This window comes from Lampetra fluviatilis, chromosome 11, assembly GCF_964198595.1.
Source record: "Lampetra fluviatilis chromosome 11, kcLamFluv1.1, whole genome shotgun sequence".
Classification (NCBI taxonomy): Eukaryota; Metazoa; Chordata; class Hyperoartia; order Petromyzontiformes; family Petromyzontidae; genus Lampetra; species Lampetra fluviatilis.
In genome coordinates this window covers 11,666,360-11,689,873 of record NC_136285.1, presented here as the reverse complement: position 1 = coordinate 11,689,873, position 23,514 = coordinate 11,666,360, and the positions used below count along the sequence as shown (strand labels likewise).

The 23,514-nt window shown below is 43.5% G+C and overlaps 1 protein-coding gene across 1 annotated transcript; it reads left to right on the top strand.

Moving 5' to 3' along the window:
* Positions 1–1,053: 1,053 nt before the first annotated feature.
* Positions 1,054–16,527, top strand: EIF4E3 (eukaryotic translation initiation factor 4E family member 3). Its single transcript, XM_078860984.1, has 7 exons — positions 1,054–1,225; positions 10,670–10,742; positions 12,174–12,268; positions 13,079–13,139; positions 13,951–14,017; positions 15,541–15,696; positions 15,884–16,527. Exons 1-7 carry the CDS (start codon positions 1,071–1,073, stop codon positions 15,982–15,984), a joined length of 708 nt encoding a protein of 235 aa, XP_078717110.1. The 5' UTR covers positions 1,054–1,070; the 3' UTR covers positions 15,985–16,527.
* Positions 16,528–23,514: the final 6,987 nt, after the last annotated feature.

Genomic DNA, 23,514 nt, shown 5'->3' with positions numbered 1-23,514 from the left:
GCCAACAAGCTCGCTATCAGATATGCACTGCAGCGTCTGTGCTGCCTCTATCGTCTGCACAGCTGCTATTTTCTCTTACCCACTGTCTCCATGCGTGGTCTGATCTCCGTTATATTATCTTATCTCTTCAGTCTACCGCTATCCGCAACACAAAGCCCCGTACCTATGCATTAAGATTATTTAGCTGCTATACATTTCCACACGATAAGCCACTTTGTTGAACGATCATTTCTGTCAACCCCTTATCATTGCCTACCTTATGACAGACCGATTCAAACCTTATTGGTTACCCCGTGCCCTTATAAATCTCAACGTTCACCCTACAAAGTTCCATCACAAGGGAGAAACACAAATAGACACAAACATGTTTTTGCCCGTATTGAAACGGCTGTACGCCCTATGGACATGAAAACTCAAATTTCCCTGTACAAGAATACAGGTAAATCATATGGGTTGACAGGTATGGCTTTACCTGGTAAGATAAAAACAATAGTTTAGTTTAATTTGTATGTTATTTTAAGTGATTTGTTTATCCTTCCTGTACATTGCACTCCTATTGTGTTTCTGTTTTGTTTGTAGTTGTAACGTTCTGAGCCGCCCCTACTGGACATCTTAGAAACAAAGAGCTTTATAGCGCTTCGGATTCCTCCACCCTAATTATTCTTTCTGAACAAATACCTCTCTCAACAGGCGAATCGAATTGCTTGGTCCCACCTAGAGAATCGATTCCACGCCTGCGTTGCGTACGGTAGGGAATCGATTTTTAGTTTCTAGTCATGCCGGGCAAGAATCTAGGAATCGATACGCGTGTTGTCGTCCCGGGGGCTCGGCAGGTCACCGTGGCCGTGACGTCACGCTCAGCTGTTCGCGGCAGTGCCCGACGCGCTCGCAATCAGATTCCGTAGCGCGCACGCGCGGATCGCCCGCGCCCATTGGCTGCCACCGCTGCACGTGACGGCCGAGGGCGCGTTCCCATTGGAGGTCGGTCACTCGCGCCGTCTATCCGATGTATGAGTTTCGGGAGGGAGGCGGCTCCCCCCCCCACCACCGCTTGTCGGGACTGCATAGCAATGGACGAGGCGGCCGCGGTGACGACGGCAATAGCCGCCGACAGGCCACAACAACAACAACAGCAGCACGGAGACGCGGACGACATGATCGTGCTGGACGGTATCGTTGAGGAAGGAGTGCCGCTCAACTCGCCGTGGACCTTCTGGCTGGACAGGTACGGGGGTGTCTTCCTCTGCCTGGGCCTCCCAAACACCACCACCCACCACCCCCGGCCCGCTCGCCTCCCACAACGATCGGGGGCCTCGATCGCCACTGAAGTCTGTCCTGTCGTCGTAGTCGCCGTTGTTTTTCTGTGCGGTTTTAAGTTGGAAGCGACAGGGATTTTCATTATGTGTCTGGGCTTGCCCAGCGCGAGTTTGAAGCTTAGTTCGTGAGATCAAAAAGAAAAGTTCCAAAGTTGTGGTCAGTGTTGCGCCACTACCATCCATTGGGGCGACGCCACCGGAGATGTATCGTGGTTGCGACTGAAATTAAATGTTAAGTCTAGTTTTGTTGTCGTTGTTGTCGTTGAAACATTCTACGTGTGAAGTTTGCTACAAGTTTCCTCGTAGCCTGGCTGTAAATTGAGAAACAATGCGTCCATATTCTTCGCTCTTTCGGTAGTCACGAAAGAACCAAGAATATGAATCCCTGCAGTCACGAAAACTTTACATCGAAATTTAATGCGTCCATAATATAGGGGATTAGGGGGGGGTTAGATCGCCTAAATATAAATGTGTCGCTAAACCCGCCACCACCCGACACAGCCATTGACGATTTGGCACGTTCTGTTGACGTGACAAAACTTTACCAATTGGCTTTGTCGGGTGGTGGCGGGTTTAACGACACATAATTACGCGATCTAACCCAAAGAAAAACAACTCTTATGGAAAATATGTGGTCGCCCCTATAATTCGTGTTAACCAACCCATGCGTGTTTGTGGGTTTCCCCATGAAAACCCATTAAACGGAACTTGAGTCCGTCGGATATGGTCATATATCAGAAAGTAAAACAAGTTTTGACCAGTGTGTACAGTGCTGGGGGAACCACCGTTTACAATCAGCCTGTTATATACTCTGGGGGGGGGGGGGGGTACGTGTGTTGACATCACAGCAACGCCGTCGTGATCTGCTTATGCTAAATCGTCTATTGCTCCCCACATTCATAAACCCGCACTGGTGAAGTATGGTCAAATAGGACAACACGACCCGCGTAGCGTGGGTGAAGCACTGGCCCAGTCGTGGATTGAAAGATGTGTACGTGTAGTATTGAGGATACTGAATAAGCCGAAGATATTATCTCTTTAGATTTGAAGCTTTCGTGACTGCAAGGATTCATACTTAGGTTTTTTCGGTAAAGTCACGTAGGTAAAAAATAAAATTAATAAAAGTAAAATAAAAATTACGACGTTTCGTGTTGCCTCCGAAACGTCGTGGTTTTTTTCTTTTATTAATTTTATTTTTTACCTACGTGACTTTACCGAAAAAACCTAAGAGTATGTATTATCTCTTGTGATGTTTTAAGAGTCAATGGTGCCCCATTCAATAAAGGCGTTTGTGTCAGTGGCCTGTCATCTGGCTATAAATTGAATGTGTATGTGATAAAAGTAGAGTTCATAAAACTTTTATGGCGGCAAGTGTATGTAGGTCACTTCGTTGAGCTATCATTTGTGGCCAGATCGCTTCTGAATAAGAGCTATATAGCTCAGTGGACCTTACATTGTAAAATAGAAAAAGAGTTTAGTTAGGTCGTAAACTATCATGGCCATTTGTAATCAGCATTGTCAGAGGATGATGTATTTCATGACAGTGACACAATTTCGAATACTTAAGTTGTTATTCAAAATATACAGAAGTGATTAACTGAGTTTGGTTGTTATTGGTGTTGCGTGGCCTCAAATTAAGCAGGTCAGAGCACTCAATGTAAGCTACTCTGAAAGGCAGACAGGGCTTGGCTGTTGTTGAGTTTACAATGTTCAACATTCGGGATTAGGACGGTGACACACGCACACGATGGCTTTCTTTAAAAAAGGCATTGTGGGGGTTTTTAAAATTTACTTTTCCAGCAGCCTGAATATATTACCGGAGCGGGAAAGAAACACTTTTCAACCACACGGGCATTGTGGGTGAGCTCATTGACCATTGGGCTTTTCAGTGGCACTATGGTCATACATTATACTATAGACATTTTCCAAAAAAAATTCCTTTTTGTTGCCTACCGTATCCCCCCAACATGTTGAACAAGGGTGGAATAGTGGTTAGCGCGCTGTACTATGAACCCAGAGACCCGAGTTCGATTACCGGCCACGGCAAAAAAAAAAATCGGCGAGGGATATCGGAACTGGTCCTAGCCTTTCACCAACCTGCACTGACCAGCATGGCGAAGTTATGGCCGAATAAACCCCATGACTGACATGCCATGCGTAGGTGTTCATCCGCTGATGGATTTAAAATGTCTGGAATTTCATATACTGCATTTACGTGATGAGTGAGGCCGCATGGAAGTTTATTTTGGCTTTTCTTGTACCAGGGAAAGGAGAAAGGGACAAGGAATAAAAACATGAATAAATAAGTTGTCCTGGTCCTGGTTTAGTTGACTAGGATGAGGATGACTTATTTGTTGAGCTGGGTTGTGGAGTCTAGAGAAAAGAAAGTGTTCCCTGTTGCGTAGGGATGTCATGTCGACCGGCATGCCCCTGGTGATGATGATATAGCACTCTCAACTAATTTTACCTAGGGGGTATTTGAGATCAAATTACATGACGCTGCAAATTGCATTGAAGCTGCATAATGCCTTTAGTCCTCAATGCTATTCTCTACGTTAAAAAGCCACATCCACCAGAATTATTTTAAATTAGCTTCTGAAATTGCTTTTTTACATTCGACTACTTGAAATGATAAGCTTATGATGTACGTGGTGTGTTTGGCACGTACTTTTACAAGTATTTTTTGACTATGTAATAAGTGCAGTGTTATACACTTTGATTACATATAACACTCAATTATGAATGTTTCAATAAACTGGAGTACATGTTTTCCATCTAACAAATATGAAATTACTGGCAAATCACGGTGCCCTACATTTTATATACTATACATGTAGGGCCCATTTCTAAATCCACTCCTGCATGAGGGCCTCATTTCTGGGTGTTATTTGTCAATACCACCCTGGTCAGTGTGGGTTGGTCAAGGTTGGGAGTATAGACGGTGAGCATCGGAGTATTGTACCAACGTATTACCCTGCTCTGCCCTCTAACACTAGCCACAGAGCCGACAAGCCCTATGACAACTTTAGTGTACATGGTGGTCATACATCAATGTACTAACCAGGCTATGAGCATAGGCTTTGAGGAAAGTCTTCACTGTACATGCAAGCGTTGGGGATCTATGTTGATGTTAACATCCGAGCTATGTAAATCTACGAATGGTAAATTCGCATTGTGATTGCATTGGCTTTTATATGTATAATGTGGCTAGTTATTCTAAATAGTCAGTGCTCACACATTTGTTTAAACATTCCTTTCAGTAATTTCCTAAAGTATTCAAAGAAGCCTTTCAGGATCTTTATCGGGCCTAAAATTGCTGATCCCTTTTTCAAAAAGTGATATTACAGCATCGTCATGGCCTGAGCATTTATGTAATCCTTATAATGTAATTGTTCTCCCACCGAGCTGTTTGTGTAAAGGAGATTAAAGGCATTCTGTCAAGGCCATGCACCATTCCAATATACAGACAATGACAAATGCACTTTCCAAGGACGGTAAGTTTATTTTGGAGTAAAAATTCCCTCCTAGTGTCTCGCCGACAAGTCTACAATCTGGAATATGACCAAAATGTCACCATGTGAGCTTTGTGTAACAATTAATAATGTAGCACGTACTTTAACTTTGTGTCGTGTAATGTTTAATGATTAATTTATCTACAAAATAAACGAATGTCACTTTTTGCTTCAAAACTGTATGTGGTATGATTTCTTCGATCTATCCACTGCTGAATGAAGGAGTTGCCAAGTCAAAGCCATCCCTCGTGTTCTCTCGTAGTGCAACAATCCATCTAGTGTCTGCGGAAGTATACACTGATTGTTATGCAATAATTACACGACAAAAAAAGACAACCTCACGAATATTGGTCAGTAGATAGCAGAATTTAGACTAAACAACATCTGGTTTTCAAATGCCTAGAGAAGCAAAATTATTAAATGGATGTCACCAATAATGAAATGATTTGCATGGGAATGGACAGTATATTGGAAGTGTGGGGTAGGGTACAAATGCAGTTTAGGAACGGGCTTCTGATACACAAGACGTGATGATGATGAAGAAGAGGAGGTCGAGCTGTAAGGGATGCGAAAGGCCAAACCAAAGATTTACGCAGAACCCTGAAAACGTATTAGGTAAAGAATTGTACAAATGTTAAGAACATAGCACACCAATTATTGCAGACAGAGCAGGCATGAGAGCACGAAAGCAGCAACTATAGGTTGATAACAGGTAAATTCACAAACGATAGGCCATAGGGGAGGACGATGGAACCATTACACGTGATTAGAGACAGAATTTTAATGTTATTGATCTTTCTTGGAATCAAGGTTGCTTATAGCAGAGTACTTGGCTGCATTCGGGAGTGCCTTGTATGACTTGCATTGCTACTGTTGTTACTGTGACCTACAGTAAAGTGATTATGAAATGCTGATGACTCGGTTTCAGTTGGCTCAATCGGTGCTTGCCAGAGTCGTATGTCTGTGCCACCAACGAGGGGTGGTTAAACTCGCAATCACGCTGACCTCTTAATATGCAACTACGGGACGTCAAAAGCGGCAGCTGTTACCACGGCAAGCAGCGTGAATGGATTTTTGTATTCACTGTGCGTTCCCGGCAGGAAAAAGGCAGCATGGTTGTGTTTTTTTTTTGGGGCAAAAAATTATTTTCTGAGATGTTCTGTGTGTGGGCTTCTTCACGAGAGGTCATATAACTCCCTTAGATATCATGTAATTCATTCGATCTGCTATGAAGAAGGACCATTGCCTAAAACGTCACTGATATACAGTGGTACCTCAGTATACGTCGTTAATTCGTTCCAGAAGGTAGGACTTATACCGAAAATGACGTATACCAAACGAATTTTTCCCATAAGAAATAAAGGGAAAGGAAATAATACGTTCTAGAGTATAATAAATTATATTTTATATGGCATATTATACATTAATGGGGTTGTATAAAATAATTTAGACACTACTTATTACTAAAATGTATACATAAATTAAAATAAAGGCAGAAATAAAAGTAAATAAATTTAAATAATAAAATTTAACATCACTTTACCTTGCTGAGAGGAGTTGATAGCCTACGAGGATGGTGGTGAGGAAGAGGAGTCGTCGTGAATGGGGTCTACGCGGGTACGCGGTGACTCATCCCGACCCATACAAGTTCTAGCAAGCGCGTCGTATCCCAAGCAAGACGTCGTATCCCAAGACTTTTTTTTCTCATCAAAACAATGATTTGAGTCTTTTTACATTAATTGGGCTTGTGCACCACTGCCCCGTGCAGCATCAGCACATTATTTGTTGAGATATAATATTGAATAGTTGTGCACTTATCACCAGGAATGTGAATGGATTCTGAATTTTGTTACAAACGAAGTTTGCTGCCATTCATGTGTTCTTTTGTTTATCTTTGATCGCGAACAGCAGCTGTAGTTTTTCTGTGAGTAAATTGGAACACGAGCAACACATTTTCACTTCTAAGTATGAAACGTGCAGTGTATGTAAACATACATTACTCACCTCAGGTCGCAAGGATGGGTCAGCTTTACCGAGATTGCACGAAGAAAGTAACAAAATACATTGGCAGAAGAGGTGCGTGGACAAGGACATACGCTCTCATCAAAGTTATTCGCAGTGACATTAAATAATGCTTTCCACAAAATTTAATTGGAGAACTAAAAGTGCGTAAATGTGGATGAGAAAATTGTACCATTCTAGATTTGAAGTTTTCATTACTGCAAGGATCCATATATACTCTTTGGTTCTTTTGGTAAAGTCACGAAAGGTGAAAAAAAATAATAATAAAAATAACTTTTTAAATAAAAATGAAAATAACTAAATTAAATCACGACGTTTCGGGCGCAACACAAGCGTCCGTCATACTCCAGCGATCGCTTTCTCGCTGTGGTTGTCCCCACCTGATGACGGATGCTTGTGTTGCGCCCGAAATGTCGTGATTAAATTTAGTTATTTTCATTTTTATTGAAAAATTTATTATTATTATTTTTATTTCACCTGCGTGACTTTACCAAAAGAACCAAAGAGTATAAACATTTTACCAGTGCAAATTTAATGATATCGTAGTCCTCATTAGAACTCTAGGAGATGTCATTTCCCTATTGTGATGCCCAGCAGTGGATGGAGCATGACCGGTGAGCGTGATTACACATCTCACCTGTCGAGCTCTTTTAACTGTTATCGATGTTCCAAAAAAAGTGTTCTTAATTTATGCAGCCATGTAATGCAGGAATGGCAAGTACAATAACAATAATATATTTTAAAAAAATCGAGTACTGCACTATATTTCAAATGCTGTGTCGTGTCGCAGCGGTATTTAAGCAGGCCAATAGTCGCTGGCATCCGTCTCGTGCTATTAAAGTCTACGCTCTGAGGAGTGTTGTTTAGTTTGAGATGTGGATTCACACACCATTGGCACAATACTCAACGGAATTGTGTGCGGTTACCTACAGAATTACACTTGTTAGTTCGATTTATTTTTTACCGATGCAGCCGTGTGGACGCATCAGACGATTTCCAATCATCCAAACTGGAAATAGTTTGTGCTAATGTCCTTGTGTGGCATTGACTTCGGCTGTAACCGGCAGCCGGTGTTTTTTGTTTATTTTTAAACAAACATCTTGCGCAAATTGAATTGCACACCGGCGAGGACGCTCCTCTGGCACAGCGTGGGTTCGCTTGTTGGGGCGATGTTGCATTGTTACGTGCGAGGTATTTTTGTGCGAGTGAACGTGCAATACCCAGGGTATATTCCATGCACTCGTGTATGCCGCCACATCACATTGTAAAACATAATTCGTGCCCCTTATTTCGAAGGGGGAATTGGTCACAAAAAATATAGGCTTTTTATTTTTTTAACCGTTGCATGTTACCCGCCGTGACGTAACAGGTCAGAAATATAGACACGGACAGAGAAAATGGACCAGAAGCTGAAAGGTGTGCAAAGAGGCATGCGGAGGTGCACTCTTGAAATAACATTGAAACATACATTTGAGAATATACATAGGCTTGACATCGTGTTGGCCGTTAATAAAAGTAATTGGGATTGGGCAGGACAGATCACTAGAAGGGGGGATGATGGCCGGTGTGGTCGAGGCTAGTGACAGAGTGGAAGCCGAAGGAGGGAGCACACCTGAGAGTGAGCATCTGCTGCGGAGATGGAGTGATGAAATCAGCTTGTGTTCGGGATTTGGATGGATTGTGTGACTTTGTGAGATGTGAGGAAAGTAACAATGAGAAGTGGCTTTTGTAGCTGCCAGGTCCACCAATTGACAGGAATGATGACGAGCATCTGGCCTGAATTTTTTTGGTTATAGACCGTGTGCCAATGTGGTTTAATATTTTTTCTTTTTACATCTGTCTCGATGTGTATTTTTGAGTGATACATTTGTTGATTATCTTAATTTGAACCAAATTGGACCATGCGTGTCCAATACTTAACAACCTCGACAAAGTGGAACATTCCATGTTTGATTCCCTGCACATGTGGTCTGGCTCTCTACAATGCACGCTGCTGGCCCCGTGGCCTTGAGCAGTGACTGGAATAGCATTTTACCATTGAACTTCTCACCCCAACTAATACGGAGTCGTATTAGTTGAATTGTGTTGTGGGTTGTTTGTGTGTGTGTAGTGGGGAGCGGTAGTGTAGCGGTCTGCGCGCTGCGCTACGAGCCTGGCGACCCGGGTTCGATTTCCGCTCTGGGCCAACATCAGTGACGATTATCTGAACCGATCCTGGGCCTCCCCTAGGTCGGCTCAGCCTCAAATGTGTAAACATCGGCACTCGGGAGACAAAGGCGGTCGGGTGTGGTGCTAGCCACCCACCCCCCTCGTGTGCTGTTCCAGCCCTCATAGGTGCTCGCTAACAGCACTTGCCCCAACAGTATGTTAAGGCTATATGGGGGATCTTTGTCTTTGTGTATTGAGCATGCGATAATTTGTTTTGCGTCTTAATTTTTGCTTGTATTGTCCATCGCCTATTTTCAATCAATTTTTTTTACCTGTCTCGTTGGTATTGTTTGTACCATTTGCCTACAAAAACGTTCCAATATAATTTGAATAAGTTTCTTAATTATCCATCTGTAATATTCCCATTTTGATCCATATATTTTAAGAAGAAGAATCTTTATTTAATGAATGTATGGATGGATCCATCGTCCCATTCCGGGTGTGTACGTACTGTAAGTGGGCCTGGACCCAGTCGGGGCGACATCATAATCACAATAATAATAATTCACAACGCCTTGTCAGTCCGCTCCTGGATAAAGGCCTCCCCACGCCATCGTGCTTGACACGGAGGTTGTTTGACCATACTGGTCAATGTGGCGTCGGTGAAGCGGGTGATGGATCCAGGACCAGTTGAAATGTTAGCCATGGCCAGGAATCGGAACTCAAGTTGAAAGGTTTACAACGCAGTGTGCTAACCGCCTTTCCACCCCCACCACTGGCATTATGACAGTCCTATATCGGTGGGCAAAAGAGATTGGTGTTAAGTCCTGTGGTTTTCCACTGGCGGCATGACACAGGTTTAGTGTGAACGAGTCCGAGGAATCCAATTAACCCTGGATTACACGCAGCTCAGTGACGGAGGCTGGCTGCCGGTAATGTGCTGCGCCTTTCATTCCGTACGGTGAGGGCACCGCGTGTGTCTGGTTTGTTGTTGAGACGGTCACGAAGTGTCGTGTGGAGAGTTGCGGAACCTTTTGATGTGCTTATGACTCATTGCACTGTCGCTTAGAGTAAGAATGTCAAAGCCATGCCATGGTAGAGAAGTGCTGTGATGTTTATGGAAAAAAAAATGCATGTAACTAGTAAATATAAATATGATTAGAGAGTGAAGCATAACATTGAATTGTTGGTTTGCAGCGCTTTTAAACCATGAATTGAGCATGAAAACTGTGCACCTGCTCATAGCGCATAGCAGTAATATATAGTCGGTGGTGATGTATATGTTTCAGGTCATTAAGTTGAACAATGTTATGAGTAATGCTCAATTCATAAATAGTGCTCATTTGCATTCTAATTTGCTCATAAATTGAAGCTGCCGATGTAATGTGGTCAGATTCACATTGCAAGTGTCTATTGCCCTCTGCTGTTTGAAAATGGGAACATTGTCAAGAATAACACTCCATCAGCATCCCAACAGCCATGGTCAATCCACTGCTGAATGAAGGCATTTCCCAGCTGGCAACATCACTCACAATCCTACATAGTTTTTTTTCGCAATTCAAATATTGTATTACTAGTTGTTGTCACAACGGAAATTTACTGCCCCGTTTTGAACCGTTACAATTCATTCAAGATGTTCAAGATTTGTGTTTTTTGTCATGTGTTTTTTAGGTCTGTTCGTGGGATAACGGTAACCGAATATGAATCCAATCTGAAGAAAATATACACAGTTCGCTCGGTGGAGGTGAGTTCGGATTAAAAATTTAACGGAGGGCACCAGCTCATTGATTAATAATATCCCTTGTACAAGAATAACGTGACCTAGCTTGTTTATGACTTTGTTTTTGCTATTGCAGAGTTTTCATGTTTAAGAATAGCTTCCCTGTCATCCCTTACCTCCGAGTCCCCAGTGGACAAGGATTACACTGTGAGTGTTTATTGAGACACTTTCTTCCAGGGCAAGCCAATACAATTATATAACTCTAGATTTTTTATCGATATATTTTGGGTGAATGCTCGCACACTCAGTGCAGCGTGTGCATACATTGGTCCGTTCCATGTTTTTGTGTACACCTTTGCACAGTCATGTCCCCTGACAAAGCGGAGGCTCAGTGTACCCCGTGGTGAGCCAGCTTGTCTTCCCCGTAATGTTGCAGATGTGCCTGTTGTGTAACACTGCTGCTGTTAACGTGTGTGAATCTGCTGCATTACACACAATGCAATTTTACATATACAGTAAAACCTTAGATTGCGAGTAACTTGGTCTGCGAGTGTTTTTTAAGACGAGCAAAAATTTTAAGTGAATATTAATTTGATAAACGAGCGAGGTCTTGCAATACGAGTACTTTAGTAAGTACAGTATACGCTTTGTCTGCCGAGCGTCACGTGATGACAACTGAGCCGATGGTTCTTCTCTCTCTCGCTGCGGGATTGTGGGTAATCGTCTCCCATGCTGGTCTCAGTCGGCGTGACTCACTCGTATAGTCAACATTCGTGCGAGCGTATACTGTTTATTATAGTGTTGTGCCCACGAGTGTGTGCGTTCTGTTCTTTAGTAACTGTACTGCAAGTGAAAGTCGTCCTACACAATAACCCTCCTCTCCCTCACACCAGCCACGATTAAATTTAATAAATTTGATTACTTTATATTAAAATTAAATAAGAAAAATATATAAAGGTATTTTGTATTAATCATTTTTATATGAATACAGTATTTTTGGGTTGTGGAACGAATCATCTGAGTTTCCATGATTTCTTATGGGGAAATTCGCTTTGATATACGAGTGCTTTGGATTACGAACACGTTTCCGGAACGAATTATGCTCGCAATCCAAGGTTTTACTGTATTGGGATGGAGCACTGGCTCGCTGCATTATTCAACCTATCGATCTAAGTTCGATTACTGGTCACAGCTAACGTCAGTGTTGAGCGATATCTGAACATGTCCTGGTCCTCCCCTCTTCACCAACGCGTATGTTTGTATGTTTGTTTGTTGAACTTGTGCACTGTATGTAGCCCACCGTGCTAATCGGAGGTACAATATAAGTATGGCTAAACAACGCCCATGAGTGACGCAGCTGGGAGAGACCATTTAGCAGTGGATTGACAAAAGGGCCGCACGTACTTCGTGTTGTGAGTCTGCGTTGGATTATTTGTTCGCCTCGTTCTTTTGTAGGGTTTTTGGAGCGTGTACAACAACATCCCTTCCGTGGAGTCGCTGCCTGTTCGCTGCACGTACCACCTGATGCGCGGGGAGCGCCAGCCCCTTTGGTGGGTGCTGGGATCTCACCCGCGGTGCTGTGATGTAAAAACCGAAGAAGAAAATTCTGCATGCGCGTGAATTCTATAATGCTTGAGCGGCATTCCAAGCCACTCAACGAGATGTCAGACGTCATGATGTCATGGAGAGGGCAGGCACGTGATGCCTCAGCCTCCAGGGCACAGACGCTGAGGATAAAAAAAGCGTTTTTGTTCAGTTTTTTTTGTCTCCCGAAATTTTTTCAAAGCTTTGATTTATTTTGGCCAGTTTTCAATAGGGTAAGTCCCGAATAATACCACAACTTTATACAAATGTATATTTTATTATCCTTACGGGAGTTGTCTTGACCTCCGCCTACAAACAGATGGACTTTCAGTCTTGGTTTAAAAGATAAAAAAATGATGACGCTCATGCCACGATATTTGTACTTTACTTTGTGCCAACTGTAGCACCTCTTGTGTATCCGAATTACATTCAGTGTATTTGCGTCAAAAGTACACGGTAACCATCTGTTGCATCGATCGTGAGAGTGAAGAGTAATTTTTGTTAATCAATGAACCCATGTATCCTAAAATTCCGAGTTCACCCCATTAAACCAACCATTGCATAATGCTTAGCTGTAGTCTAAAACCCAATACACTGAGCGTGTGTGTGTGTTTTTTATTCATCGTGTAATTTTTTTTAAAATGACAGTGCAACTATGCTTCTTTAATTTACTTCCTTTCCCCGTTGTGAGCCTGAGTCAGTCTTTGCCGTATCAGGCTGCAGCCCTCTTTAGGATGACCGACATTCTTCTTGTGTCCCGACTTCTGTGCCTGTAGGGAAGATCCCAGTAATTGTGGAGGAGGCATTTGGAAGATGAAATGTACCAAAGAGCAGACGGTAAGTGGGTTTTGCTGGAGGGCTCCCTCTACTTGAGCGTAGTTTGTGGGGATCCAGCCTGTGATTGTGGGTGCCACGCCGACGAGATGTTGAGCTACCTCACCTGGTATGCAGGAGCTCAATCCCGACCGTGGTGACGCTTGTATATTTTGAGTTTGCATGTTTTCTCTCCCCGTGGTTGCGTGGATTTGTCTCTAGGTCCTCCGGTTTTTCCCTCCATGTTTAGTATCAACTTGCTTTTAGAGTATTTGCCTGCTTCGTTGAGCTATCATTTGTGATAGCCAGGTTGCTTCTGAAAAAGAGCTAAACAGCTCAGTGGGCCTTACCTGTTAAAAAAAAAGTTTGATCGTTTCAATTGTGGGGGTGCATCCCCTGATTGTGCATGGATTGTGGGGGGGGGCTATGGTTGTAAGTGGTTTGTGGGGTGGTACGTTATTAAATGAGAGCACCGTGTGATTGTCAGCAGTTTTGTTGGGGCACCCTGTGGTTGCACGCAGATTGGCGGGGGGGCACCGTCTACTTGTAAGTGGTTCGTTGGGGGAGATACTCGATTCATACTCTTAGTTCTTTCGGTAAAGTCACGTAGGTAAAAAATGAAATTAAAATTAATAAAAATAAAACAATAATTAATTTTAATTTCATTTTTTACCTACGTTACTTTACCGAAAGAACTAAGAGTATGAATCCTTACAGTCACGAAAGCTTCAAATCTAGAATTAAAGAGATACTCGATGCCTGTGAGACCGCTCTGGAGCTGAGGCTGACGTCACGACGCACCTGATGAGATGCTTGCGTGTGCCCTGTTGCGCAGATCACTGTGTGGAAGGAACTGTTGCTGGCGACGATCGGGGAGCAGTTTTCCGACAGTTGCGAAAAGGGTAATGAGCGCCGTTCGGAGTTACCCGGCGATTTTGCTTGATTCCCATGTCAACGAGGAGTCCACTAACAAAGCCAAATGGTCGTTTATGCTTTTGCCTAATGTGGATTAAGAGTCATCCGTGAGGGTCATGATATAATGCTCGTTAAGTGGTAACTTCCAATTAATTTTTGAGTAATTGAGAGACATTAAAGAGTGGATATGTACGGCATTGCTTCTTGTTTCCCTCAAGAATAAATAAACCATTAAACCGTTGACCTCTACGAAGAGGTCGTGCATAATTCATAACACGAACAAATCCCCCTTTAAGAGAGACATGCACACTACTTTATCAATTAAAAAAATGCCATGAAAGTGTGTACACTGGTACATTTCATTGGTGCGTGTACATGTGCAGCCCTTTGGTCAAGCCACTGCTGGATGATCGCCTTCATATAGCAGGGGTTAATTGACCGTACTTCGCCGCTGATCAATGTGGGTTTGTGAAGGTGGTGATCATATGTGTGTGGTATCATATAACTACAGTACAACAATTGGGACATTTTTGCCTGTAAGGATAAAGCCTATTCGTATTCTTTCAATACAACAATTAATTTTACTGAAATCCCTTCCGCTGCTCATGACACCTTGCAGCCCTATGACAGCTTTTATGTGGATGGTAAGCGCCCATCCAATTGCTCCGTTCAGGTCTGCTTAGTCTCTGAGATCTGACAGAATCCAGGCACATTCTGGGTGATTTTGTGAGCGATGCGTAGAGAGGGATTAATAAAATAATTGATTAATATTGGATATAACTTGACTCGTAAACGTGTCGTATTTACGATTAGACTGCTGTGGAAATTGGATATCGCATCTGATCTCATATAGATTTATATAGTGCCTTAATCCGTGGCACTTTACAACAATTATAAACCTGTACATAAGATGATAGTGGTAAAAATAGTGGGGTTATTAAAAGTGATGGTGCAGTTATGGTGACAGTTTGGAGGACAGGTGGGAGTGGTTAAGGAGCGGTTGGGGATGTAAAGTGTGCAAATATTTTTATCTATCAATTTATAGATCCACTATGAAATTAAATGCCACTTAAATATCATTGATTTGACCCTCCTTGGCATGGTAAAACTTAACAGCAAACGTGATCCGCATGCGCTGTGCATTTTGTTTGCCGTTAGGTGACTGAATATGTGCATACCCTGGCCAGATGATAGTGCGGAGCGGGAGTGTAGTGGTTTGCGTGCTGCACTATGAACCCGGCGACCCGAGTTCAATTTCCCGCTCACGGCCTACACCAGTGAAAATGATCTGAAGTGGTCCTGGGCCTCCCCTAGGTCGATTTGGCCTGAAATTAATAACTGGTGTAGTTGGTAAACATCGCCACAAAGGCGGCCGAGTGCGATGCTGGCCACACACCCTGTTGTGTGCCGCGTCGGCCTTCATAAGTGCTACTCGCTAAAAGCACTTACTCCAACAGTCTGTTAAGGCTATACGGGGGGGTGGGGGGGGCTTTGTCTTTGCCCTGGCCAGATGACGAAGTGGTCGGAGTGAGCGTGAGTATCCGCGAGCGAGATGACGTCATACAAGTGTGGAACAAGAACGCCCGCTTGGCTGAAAGAGCTACGGTTCTGCCCAAGCTCTTTTCCCTCCTGCCGTCTGTCGGATTCAAGGGCGTCTTTTACAAAGGTGAGAGACCCAGCAAAAGGTGGAGTTCGGAACGTCTCTATGTATGTGTATGTTGAACTTCTTTTACAAATGATTGAATGGGGAGAGTGGCATTACCGTGCGATCCATGGTTTGCGATCGGTGACCTGAGTCGCACTGTGTGCGTCTGTGTGTGTGTGTTTGTGCGCGCATGCTTCTGATTTACCAGAACACGAAGAGCACGATGCGTTTGAGCGAGGACGGACACAAAGGCACCATGGTGGTGGTAGCGGTGGCGGTGGGGGAGGCTTTTACAGGAATCACGAGTGAGATGGGTGCCTCGCACACATAGGAAGAAGAATCGAGGCGGTTGTTCTCGGCCGCGTATGTTTAGCTCTGCCGTCCACAGATGCATTATCTTTCTCTCTCTAGCGCGCGGACGCAGCGGGCTCGGGGTGACTGTCCCGTGTGACATAACTGCACATGATGGAGGCGCGTGGGATGCTGCTTTGTTTTTACAAAATTTGTACCGTGAAGCAAAAAAAACAAACAACCATTGACCACTAAAATTTTACCCGAGTGTCACTTTTCGTAGGATGCTATTTTGGGAAGCAATTGGCACTTTTGTAACAATACATCAATTTAAGTCGGATAGTACTGATGAGAGCGTGGTACAGATTAATACGAGTGGGACGTGTACCGACGCAAACCCATTGCCACTTTTTGCATTCACGTCATGCGCAGATGTGCGTTTGGGTCACCTTCAGCCGAGGCAAGATGGAGCACGTAAAAAAATGTGGGCCAAAGAGGAAGAAGGATTTTTTTTGCACATTTTTGTCAAACTTTTCCATTAAAAAAAACCCCCGGATTGTTTTACTGAGCCGGGATGTTATTTCACTTTGACAGTTTTTCGAGTGAGTTAGGTAGTGTGGAAAAAAGAGAGTTATATTTTCCTTTAGGGGGCATCTGTTTGTATGTCTTTGTTGAATGCAGCGCAACAAATACGTATGGATGTTTTTTTTTGTCGATGAGTTTTCAACTTCGTCGTTCGGTGATCTATCTTACAAAGTGAAGTGTAAAGCCTGGAGAGGTCACTGCTTGAAATGGTGCTAGCATTGGACAGATAATTTGTTATATTACTTAAAACAGTGTTAGCGATCATAACTTTTCATTTCAGTTGATATTACTCACCTCTCAAAACATCACGCGTGGTTTTATTCTGAACATTATTTGCCGGACTTCTTTAACCTGATAATCTGGTCAATATGCTTATTTGGGGCTTCACCATTTCATTTTGTGTTTGTCAGAGTAAGGCTTTACAGACTGGTCATTTGTACAGCCAAGAGAGAGTTTGTATTGGTGATCAAAGACAGACAAAGCTCTGGGCAGAAGGATTTAAGCTTTTGGACGAAAACATTCTGCACTTGGACTGAAGGTGGATCTGTAAAAGCTACGTGCATCTGCTACATCAACAACTTTTTCAGTGATGGTGACTTCTCTAGTAATAGCACTTTTCATTTTTAAATAATGTTTTGGTGTAACTTTTAAAGGTTAAACACACACACTTTACCACTACCACGGTGCATATTCATTTGAATCTTACATTAGTTCATAATATAGGGGAATGGAGTTTACTTTCAACAACATGCAAGACATGTGGAAGTGGATCAGTATCATGATGTTGATTTCATAAAGCCGGGTTTCAATTAAATAGATTTAGCATTTTAAACAAATATTGCTCTTTCTATAAAAAAAAAGATTGCAGCTATGCATGTAACATTTTACGAATGCAAATGAACATGGGTTAAAATTGCTCTCTGAAAGTGAGCCTCCTTGTGTATTTTGTACATAACTTCGTGTAAAGTTGTCATCCACGCTGGCAGTTTGTGTTCACGAGCAAAGGTTGTACGGCGCAAGTCGGGTCTGTCACGGCGTGGGATGGCCCTGAGCCTCGCTCCACTGGAGTGTGGGTGCCGTCACAGTGTCGCCTGCAGCTGCTGCTGCATCAAACGCAACGGAGTCGCAAGGCCACGACTGGCAGAGCGCAAACAAGTATAACCCGTAAAAACAAAGACTTTCACTATAAATCCTTTATATGCGTGGCGGCTAGAGTCCTCTCGTCCTCTGGCTTGAGATGGCTGCCACCTATGGGTCAGATGATTGCATGGCAGCATTAAGCAATTGGTAATTAAATATAATATTTTTGTCCTAAAAAGTGTTAAATTTTGGAAAAAAAAGTTCACGAACATTAATTGTCACGCACAACGAGTCTGTGTGGAAAATGTCAGCTCGATTGGATCACGGGAAGTGGGTTAAAAAACGACCGAAAGATTTGCACGGTCCTAAGCAAGCAAGCAAGTGAACTTAATATAAAGGATTTAAAAATCATCACGTGCCCCCATCATCGGCAGCCCACCCACGCCGGTGCGCAGCGCCGGTTGTTGGGCACGACGTGGGTGCTGGCGTAGCTACCGAGCGTGCAGGCGGTACAATTGCGTTGGGGCCCACGGGACGGAGGGACCCAGGTGCTTGGTAATATGGAGAAGGCGGTGGGCTGGGGGGGTGGGTCCCCATTTTATTAAATGCACCAGGGCCCATGTAAACTACGCTATGCCACTGGCCACGAGTTGCACCACCAAACGCGTGTGGGAGAGTGCCAGCGGATTGTGAATCTCCCACCGGCGTGTGGCGTGGGCGACCACGTTTGCTGCCCAGCAGTGCAGACATGGCACTGCAACCATGGCACTGCAACCATGAGCAGCAAGGGACGGTCTCCTCTCTACCGTAGATGCACAGCGGTGGCGTAGTTATTGAGTGCGCAGGCTGTGCAACTGCCCCGGGCCCCCACAGTCCAGAGGGGTCCGGGAGCCAGAGTCATTCTACGAATAGGGGTGGGATATTGGCCACGTCTTACACCTGGGCCCGTGCCAGCTAAGGCGCTGCACATTCACCTGCCTCTCGGAAAAATGGCGCTCCTGTTTACGTACGAACGCAACTTCGCGTCCCGTCTCGGCATTCCGCCTCCCGAGTTGTGAAAGCTCCAAAGGACCCATGTACTGCCTCACCGACACCCTCGCTGCCTTAACGCTCGCCAGGGCAAATGACCGCTTTGAGAAGCCGTTAAAAAATCCCAGGCGAAAGATAAATACTATTTTGGCCACATTGTGATGTGCATAACTACTCTTGGGTTTTCATTTTTTTGTTCGAGGGACTGTGAACATTTACATGATATAGATTTTAAGTGAATACATACATTAATGAGAAGCTTATTGGTTGTCGACGTTTGCTGAAGCCTGTGCTATCGAAATTATCAACCGGGTAGCATTCTTCATATTCAGCAATTACGGAATCCGATGTTCAACTGAATCGAGCATATCTGCAAGTAAATAATAAGGCTCGGCCCATTTGTTTTCTCAGCCATTGACTACTTGTATCGTGTATTTGAGATGTTTATGGATGACTTGTCACGAGTTTTACCTGTGTCACACGCTTCGCTGTGTGTGTGTGTTCTTATTGAGTGCAGGGAATCTGATCTGAGCATAAATCATGCTGCCAAGATGGGGTAGTTGTCTTGCCGGCACTGATGCTTCCTTGCCGCGTGAATAATGATACATGCAACATAAAGTCTGTAAACGATGGCAGCAACTGCAGATTTTCTTTTCTAACATTGACAGTTTTGTGGCCTTCAGTAAAGGGTGGGGGAAGGTTACAATGATATAATGACCTTCATAATCAACGTTTTTGGGTTAGATCACGTTATTTATAAATGTGTCGTAACCCTCCACCACCCGACACGGCCAATCAGCAAAAAAGTGTCACGTTGACAAAAGACAAATTGTTCACTGCTTTAGCCCACCGGTGTGTTGAAGCGTGAAACCACAACATTTACAATTTTTGAGTACGACGTTTCTGGCGAATTGCCCATGATGCTGGATGTAATTACCAGCGAAACGTCGTAATCAAAAATTGTAAATGTTGTGGTTTCACGCTTCAACACACCGGTGGGCTAAAGTAGTGAACTATTTGTCTTTTGTCAACGTGACACTTGCTGATTGGCCATGTCGGGTGGTGGAGGGTTACGACACATAAATAACGCGATCTAACCTAAAAACGTTGATTATGAATAATATTGGTCGCGAAAGCCTGCCACGTGTTAAACTGATATAATGACCTACTGTACTGAACTCGTGCAGGGTTACACCGTCCATAGAGTGGCACTGCGACTGGCCGACTGCAAGTTTCTCCCGCGAGGTTTTGTTAACGCAGGTGTGTTTTTACAACTGAATAAAGGTATGTTACAATGTAAAAAGGCACCGCTCAGCTTGGTGTCATTGTGGTGGTGGGGCATTGCAAGGTAACGCCATGCCACTTTTGCATACCTGTCAACCCCTTAGCAGTGCCTACCGTATTACAGACCAGTTCAGACTCTGATTGGTCACCCCGTGCCCTTCTAAAGCTCAACGGTCATCATACAAAGTCCCATCACAAGGGAGAAGCACAAATAGACGAGTAGAATTTTGCTCGTTTTGAAACGGCTATATTGCTTTATGGACGTGAAAATTCAAATTTGTCTGTACAAGAATATGGGTAAACCGTATGGGTTGACAGGTCTGCTTTTGGGTTTGTGTCCTGTAAGTCTACAGCCCCGTTTGTCAATCTGCTGCCGGATGATGGCCTCGCTAGCCTCGTCAGCCGTGGCGGTTATTTGACCATACTTCACCACCGTGGTCAGTGCGGGTTGGTGAAGCGAGCGAGTGTGGACGTTCAAGCCTAGTACAGCACAACAATTCATCTTTCTTGCACCGCCTTCTGCTAACAACGTAGCGCCGGATTTCAAGTCTGGCCAATTTTTTTTTTACGCGCCGCATTATGTTCAAACACCCATATGCCACCTACAATTATACCCGAGCGGTTAATTGATTTAATTTCATTTCGTAAATGAATCGATCAGTCTCGCAGCCGTGGCAGCAGGTCAATGCGTGTGGCTGGCGAAGTCATCCCTCTCCATCTGCCTTCTCGTCAAGTCCCTGGAGCTAAAACTAGATTCGAAGCTCCATGCTGTCATGGTTCTCACACACACACTGGACTTGCAATCCAGAGGTCACCAGTTCGAAACAACGGTGCAAGCCTTTCGAATGTCTCCACTGCCTGTCACACCCAGCGATATAAATGGGTACAACCACAGGCAGGCCGCGTGTGGTGGGGTAAAGTGTGGGTACTCCCACTTTTTCCAAGACGTCTGGCCGGCGTTGAAGACTAGGCCTAAATATGATCTTGGAAGGGCTCTGGGGCACCTTCATTCAGGCAATTTCGTCAACAGTGGTGGCATTTATGTCAATGTTGCACTTTTACCACCTATTCTAGATTTGAAGCTTTCGTGACTGCAAGGATTCATACGCTTAGATTTTTTTCGGTAAAGTCACGTAGGTAAAAAAAATAGAAATACAATAATAAATGAAAATAAATCAATAAAATAACGACGTTTCAGAGGCAACACAAGTCTCCGTCTTCAGGTGGGGCCGTCACAGCTAAATTTACTGTATCAAGTGAGCTACCACCTATGTGTTATTCCAGTACAGCAAAATAACAAGAAGTACAATTTTGTTTCGAATTCGGTATAAAATAAAATAAAAACCAACATTTTCTTAAGAGCCGCAATGCATGCGAGTACGAAAGGGTCCTGAATGAATAACGTCACGAAGAACAGCGGTCCCTTCAAGAGCCCCGCATGCGGATCTCGAGCCGCAGGTTGCAGACCCGTGGTCCATGCAACCCGGTGAGTGTGCTTCCATGCAGTATGCAGCCAGACGATCTTGCACAGGAGGAGCGACAAGCCGCTGTTGTTTTTGTTGTCGAAAAGCCACAAAGTCCAAAACATTTCTTGAACACAATGCAACGATAGGGGCATGGCACAGAGTTGCGAATGAGGCTTGTTATAATTATGGCTTGCTCGGTGTGTGAAGAAAAAGAAGACATTGTGACGTGTGCCTTACGGAGGCAACCTCTAATTATACGGACGTGTACATTTTAATGGGTCTATTTCTTTGGGCACAAGGCCCACGTGTACTGAAGAAGGCCTTGTTTTTCGTGAACGTTTTCGATTTGTACACGTTACTGAATTAAAGTTTGTGACATGGAACACTCCACGCGTGACTGAGTATGTTTGTTGATTGGAGTGGTTGTTGGCAGTAATATTTTACGAATACAAGCTCGTCACATGTACAGTACTCCCAGAAGGCATAGGTTTACATACGGATGGTAATGGTTTATACAAAGTTACATTGAACTCTAATCAATACCACATAAAGTGAATGCACATTTATAAAAAATATATATCCAAAACAATCTGATGTACGCACAATTGTATCCAGCATCACGTCACAAGTTTAAAACATCCATTTGGATCTCTCGTACAGAAGTGGATATCAGAGTTACGTCTGGGATACTTCAACGTTGTCTCTGTTCTCCAAAGTAATGGGCAACACATTCCCACCCACTCTTGACACATGATATTTATGTGTGTCGCATGGTACCAACTGATATTTTCATTCCAGAATCGAGTTAAATAAAGTGCAGGTCCACGTTTAATGTGATGGCTGTTTTGTGCATTCATTGGTTATTGGGTTGAGTCCAGCAAATTGCTACACTTGAGAATCCGGTTTAAACTAAACTAAACAGATTTTTTTATTTGACCAAATAAGGCTCATTGAGCTATATCAGAAGCGACCTGGTCACAAATGATAACTCAACGAAATGGCTTATCGCGCGGAAATTTCTGGCATGTTTCTGAATGTGGAGGGAAAAACCGGAGGACCCGGAGACAAAATCCACGCGACCACGGGGGTCTGGAGAAAAACCAAACTCCGAATATACAGCAGTGTCAGGGTCAGGATCGAACCCACGACCTCCTGTATGCCAGACAAGGTAGTTAACATCTCGCCACCGCGGTTTCGTCACAGACAGCTGCATAGATTCGAACACAGGACCTCAGCGGTGTGACTGATCTCTGAGCCACCCGGCCACCTTAAAAGATATTTTTTCTTCTTGGTTCTGTCGGTAAAGTCACGTAGAAGGGAAATAATAAAATAATAAAAAGAAAACATAAAACATAGTATTTATTTTAGTATATTATTTTATTATGTTTATTTTATTTTATTATTTCCCTTCTACGTGACTTTACCGAATGAACCAAGAAGATGAATACCTGCAGTCACGAAAGCTTTAAATCGAGATTTTTTTTTATAGCATCTACATTCCAAACATTCGCATTGTTAACACGTGTTGCTTTGCTCTGTTTTTACATCTGCGTGTGTAATGGGAAACTGCCGCTGCGTGTGCATGCACTTTATTACTCTACAAACAGCTTTTAAATAGCCATGCAAACGGGTATGTGACACCGCACCATTAAACTGTGGGATACGTGGAATTTATATTCGGTTAAATCACCGTCGCAAAATCAATACGGTTAATGTGCCTGGCCCATAAGAATAAGTTTTGATGTTCAATGTAATCTTTGTTACTTTTCTCTCTCTCTCGTTCCCTCTCTCTCATTGGAAACAACAATCGTAGATCTGCACTACTTACAGTACAATCCCACGAGGATGTAGATCCAGACTCTCTTATTCTTAAATATGACCCCAGGCAAATGATTAAACCTATTAATGGCCATAACATGCACGCATTAGATAATGGTGTACTAATGCATGATTATATGAAGGCACAATATACGTATTGTACAGGGTCGTCCAGATGTCTTATGAACCCCAATTAATTGACCCCTAACATTTTTGTTTAACCTTTGCATATTCATTTCGGTTTTAAATGAACCTTGCTTTCTTTCTATATTAAGTTTAGATAATT